The 6000-nt window shown below is 30.2% G+C and overlaps 1 protein-coding gene across 1 annotated transcript in view; it reads left to right on the forward strand.

Moving 5' to 3' along the window:
- Positions 1-5291, forward strand: part of LOC140433870 (neuroligin-4, Y-linked-like) — a 1297086-nt gene extending 1291795 nt beyond the window's left edge. The window contains exon 11 of the mRNA XM_072521844.1: positions 4321-5291. Coding sequence (XP_072377945.1) covers positions 4321-4862 — 542 coding nt within the window. The 3' untranslated portion in view covers positions 4863-5291. The remainder of the gene's footprint in view (positions 1-4320) is intronic.
- Positions 5292-6000: the final 709 nt, after the last annotated feature.

Consider the following 6000-nt stretch of genomic DNA (forward strand, 5'->3'; position numbering starts at 1 on the left):
AGTCCTTAAAACACACTGCCAATCATAGTTTTTCCTTCGCATGTTAAATTGTGAAGTTTTTTTTTTTGATACACGTTTCACTATACTACTGTCAGTCATATTTATTATTTGTCACCAAATTGAATTAAACTAAATTACTCACAATTCACAATTCACAAAAAGTAAACGTAAAAGCTCCTTTACTAGTAATAATACTACAAACAATTATGTTTGTTTTATGAAACCCCTGTCAGACCGCTTATGAAACTGACGTACAGATAACAGACAATAAGATCGGTACCTGAAGAATAGCGTTGTTGCCAGTTACATCGCCGTAATTTCGATGATGTTGTTTATCGCAGACATTAACAACTGTTAGAAATAGATATTAACTACAACATTGCAGATAACTTCAATTTGAATCATACACGATGACAACGTTACATTTTTCTTAGAATCCAAATCTTTGCCAAAACATTGGAACAGTTTAAAAATAGATCAGTCAAATTATTTAAATTGATTTCATATAAAATGAGATTTCTTCTATCTCAACGCATATTCTTTGAACAGTCAGAAAAAGAAGGTTTTTATCAATTTTTAAGAGATTAAACAGATTCTGCTATATTCCTATAATTTCTTTATTAAATAATAATTAAATTTTCTCCTTTTGTCGGAACAAAAATATTTTTTCTAAATATTTAAGGAGTCACTATCTGCAATTGTGATCTTTAACTTATACTAACATCTTTTTATTTTTTTCGATATATTCTTTCTTCGAAAGAATCATTTGTTGATAACTCATAATATTTTTCACTTTTATTTTATTTTACTCGTATAACTTTTTCGATGTTGAGTAAAAGTCAAAAAATCCTAAGAGCTATATTTATTTTCTGAATTTCGACGTAACTTGGTTGGTTTCAATGCGTCATCTTGTAATTAATGTCTCATAGCACAATAGATACAGGTTGTCTATATTAAGATTTGTTTCTATAAATTAACAACTTTCCAAATGCTAGTATAAAAACAGAAACTAATAACACTAATTATAGATATATAAAATATATAACACTAATTATAGATCTAGCAAATAATTCAGATGTCGAGACCTGGTCAAATGAAGAGGACAACTGATTTTCATTTTTTATTACAAATATAACTACATTATGGCATGTGTAAATTATTAAATTTTTAACAATAAAGGTTTGAAATTATAGATGCTTTTCCTAATTTTAATTCAAAATTTTTATCTCAATAATATGTGTTGTTAATTTGTGTTTTAGTTTTTCATGTTTTTCCAATTATTGATGTTATAACTAGTTTGTTATATCGTTTTGATGTTCTGATAAAGGAAATAAATTTTCCTTAAGTTTTCCAAACAAAAAAGAGTGCATTATATTTAGTAAAAATTCCCTTCACAATTTTGACCCAAGATTACTACTAATTTGGAACTAGTCAGTCAGGACTATTTTTTCCTGCCTTGCATTTTTGGCGTATAAATATCTTTTATTTGGAACTAATGAATTCAATTGTGACTCTAAATATTACATTTATATGGGATTAAGTGATAATTGAAAACAGTTGTTAACCACAGTACAAATAGCCAAAATCGAATACCTCGGTCACATTATGAGGAACAGCGGAAGATATGGGTTGTTGCAATTAATTCTACAAGGAAAAGTAGAAGCAAAACGATGACCAGGAAGGCAAAGGAATTCCTGGCTGAAAAATCTACGTATGTGGTTTAACACAACAATCACAAATCTTTTCAGAACAGCAGTTTGCAAAATACAGATTGTCATGATGATCGCCAACATCCGAAACGGATAGGTAATACAAAAAGAAGTTACAATTATTGGTTGTAATGAAAATCACATTTTTAAACTTTTAAAATATTTAACGTTTTGATTTTCACTTATGAAAACTTATGAAATCGTTTTCAAAACACTATATAATCAAAGTTTTTGTTATTCGTTATGTCATTTCAATATTAACATGCTTGACCTTGATCTTGTAGGGTCTTTCTTAAGCAGTATAGATTATAGGCCTTTTCAATGATATATGTTGAGAAGCCGTTTTTTCTTAACGCTGTTTTCATATTATGCATTTGCTTATTTTTATGTTCTTCTATCAGTCTTTCGGATAGTGTCATCAGGATTTTAATGAATAAATGTTTCGTTTTCTTCTTCTTCTTCATGTGCCGAGCTCGATTATCGAGCGTTGGCTATCAAATTGGCTATAGTAATTTTGTTGACGGCAGCTCGGAAAAGAGATGCAGAGGATCTGTTTCTTCGTTTCCTTCCAGTTTCATAAAAACCTGGATTTTATGGTGAATAATATTGATGTGTTTTAAAAATACCTTTAGTTTTTCTTCTCTATATGCCCAGATTCTAAAAGTATCATCCACGTACCTAAGACAAAGTTTGAGTTTGTGTTCGGCTGTTCCTATTGCTCATTGTTATATTTATTGCATATAATATTTTTCATATAAAAATGCGTGCACGTCATTCAAGATTTACGACGTCAGAACCCCACAGCGTTGCCAAAACATCAGAATAGTTAGTAAGTGAGGAATTTTTAAAATGTCAACTATTTATCAAACTATTATATAAAAGTAAATACACTTAGTTTTAAGACTGTTGCGACACACTAAAATACATAAGAAAAGATTTTAATATAAATTTATATATTCTAAATTTTAAACTTACCTCTATTTAGAGCATTAATAGTAAAAACATCCCACCATTATTTCTTGTTCACAATTATCTATCTTATATGAAAGCTTATCAGCTTTCTACGGACTATTTCGTTGTTTTGGCATAGCACAATCACAATACACAATAATAATTAGTTTTTAAAGATAATAATCTAAATTTAATATGTAGTTATAAATACAATTTAATAATATATAATATATTATGATCAAATTGTGTAAGAAATCAAAACATCAACAAAATTCTTACTCTAAAACACTTTAAACAAGTCTGCCACACGCCGAACTGTCAACAAATTTGAAGTATTCGCGTATCAGTTACGTACAATTGTCTTATATATTTAATTAAAATTATTATTTTGTGGAATATTAGAATAAAAGAGTTATTTCAAAAAATTTATATTATTAATAATAACAAATGTTTTTGGTTATTTAATCAATATAAGTCTAAAATTCCCAATATAATAATGACATTTTTCTGATTATTATACCATGTTGGCGCCTATGAAAGATCGAGCAGTTTCGTATGGGTTTCGTATTATTAGCTGTGTTAGGAAAATTTGAACTCTAAGGTTGACGTTCTGGAAATTTTAAATATAAGTGACGTCACTTTATATAAATTGTGACATGCACGCATTTTTATATAAAAAATACTATAAATAGGTTTGCTATTATCGATGACAGTGGTAAACTCAATGGTGCTCCTTAAACTTGTGTATATCTTTGCACCTTATAGATGAAATATGTTTTATTTAGTAATGCTTTGTTAGATTTAGATTATCCTGTGGATATCTATAGGAACAGTTGGAAAAAGTGAAAACACATCGAAGCTGACTAACAAAAATCCCGGCTCAAGATTCACATCTTTTATACGCTCGATAAAGTGAGTTGCATTCTCGATGTAAGAATCCGCTTCTTCTGCGTATGGTTGTAGCTGTTTAGCCAGAAATTTTACCAGTGGTTGTAAAGGAGATCCAATAGAACTAACTATTGGCCGCAATAGTCATCCTGTCCTATGTAGCTTGGGCCGTGAAGTTTTGACTTTACGGACAATACGGAGGGACATATTGACCACTTCTCTCTAGGTATGAGATGTAACAGATGTTCCTTCTTGATGTCTGAAGTTTTGATCCTAGCTTTTGTTACTTTTTTTAGATAATTATGTTGTAGGGTCCGACAAGATTCTTTGCTTCGTAATCTTGAATATTTATTACTACCGTGACGTTGCCTTTGTCAGCTGGGAGCACGATGATTTCTTTGTGGTTCTTCAAAATATGTAAGGCGTCTTTTTCTTAGTGAGTTAAATTTCTCTTTGGTAGTTTAGCTGTTCTTAATCTTCCAGCAGAAACAGCCAAGACCATACACCAAGACGTATCAAAAATATTAAGGCTTATATTATTCATTACTATTATATTATTCAACGCAAAGTTAAACCCGGAAAACCACAGAATATTTATATATATATATATATATATATATATATATATATATATATATATATATATATATATATTGTTAATTATTATATTTAACAAAAACAAAAATTAAAACTACATAAAAGCACTTTTCTTGCTCTTCCGTAATTATTTTTTGACTCAACAGCCTACTTATATTTATTATTTTTGTTTCAGGTGGTATGAGCACAACGGTTCATCCAGTAGAAGACGGTTTCGCAGCGTATTCTACAGCACTTAGTGTAACAATAGCCATAGGATGTTCTCTTCTTATTCTCAACGTCTTAATTTTTGCTGGAGTTTATTATCAACGAGATAAAACAAGAATGAACGAAAACGGAGGACATCTTTCTAAAAAACGAAATGAAAATGGCCAAATGCCTAACAATATCTGTGGTGACTTAGAAAGCAGTATTATTGGTGTTAAAAGTGACCCGGCTACAATCCTTGGCCATCACCATTCACACCATCAGCTTCCCCCGCCAGAGTTTGCGGATTTGCCTCAAAATAACGCTACTCTTCCTAGACCACCTCCTCCTCCAAAGTTGTCAAAAGCCAACGTTAATACATTATCAGCTCATGGGCATCATCAAATGCCCGAAAATCAGCCACTGCTGTCGACGCACAGCATACAGCTTATTAACACCGGTACTCTTACGAAAAAGAATACCCAAATGAACTCTAAACATAACATTAAAATGGAGGAATTGAGGGTGTGACGGCGCTACGTGCACTAAAATTATGTGCAATAACTTTTGCTCAAACATTGGTTATTTTTTGAACAAAAAGTGGTCTTCAAATATTTGCACGGTATACAAAAGTATTGTGTTATATCCTAAGATATAGTAATAGAACAATGAAATAACTTTAAAAGATCTCATTAACAAGTTAAGTTAAAAGATACTTCAAAATCAGAGTCAATAGCTTTATGTACTAAAAACGAATCTGACACACACACACACACACTATTTTATTAAAAAATCCTAAATAATCTGTAACAAATCCAAATTATTATTTTTATTAATGTTAATGAAACAAATTATATTTCTTTAAAATATCTTTACGAGCACTTTTTTAATTTAATTATTTATTAAAAGATATCAAAACTACTGATTTTGATATATTAGATGTTATGCTTACAACTTTCATAAAACAACAACATAAAAATAAAAAAAAATAATTGCTTTATTTTCCTTGTTTATAATTAATCTTGGAGAGTCACACAAAATCTAAGGAGGTAGGAAATAAATACAACTAACCTACAAACCACCAAGATCAGTGTATTCAAAAAGTCTCTAGCAAAAAAACTAGAGTAAAGAACTGAATATCTCTAACATACACCCAGAAAATAACAAATCCATGGATCAGAAAATCAGAAAGCGGAGACGACCTAACTGCCAAACTTATAAAAACCATAAAAAATAAAAGAGCCTATAGATCAGAAAGAATCCCTGTTGAACTTTTAAATAATTTATCAACAACGCTTGTCAATACGCTGGTAGAACTGTTTAATAGATAACTAAACGGATTCATAAAAATGGGGGTAATTTCAACCCTAGTCGAAAACTAATATGAATCATTTGAGCTGGAAAAGCAAGCAGGATTTCGAGTGTGACGATCTTATCGACCACATCTACATACTTCATTATCAAACTCATTTTCCAAGAAAAGGTACAAGGTCCTAGAGGTTCTGAAAGAGAACAACTGTTTCTAGATAAGGAAGATAAGGGACTGGTATAACATCAAAAATGTAGTCACTTTACTTCGAAGGCTCTTAAACGGTACTCTGTAAATGATTTGAAGAGTACATGTGAAAATAATAACTGTGTGGCTAAACATGTTTGTTGTTGTATGTAA

This window comes from Diabrotica undecimpunctata, chromosome 2 (genome assembly GCF_040954645.1).
Source record: "Diabrotica undecimpunctata isolate CICGRU chromosome 2, icDiaUnde3, whole genome shotgun sequence".
NCBI classification, from domain to species: domain Eukaryota; kingdom Metazoa; phylum Arthropoda; class Insecta; order Coleoptera; family Chrysomelidae; genus Diabrotica; species Diabrotica undecimpunctata.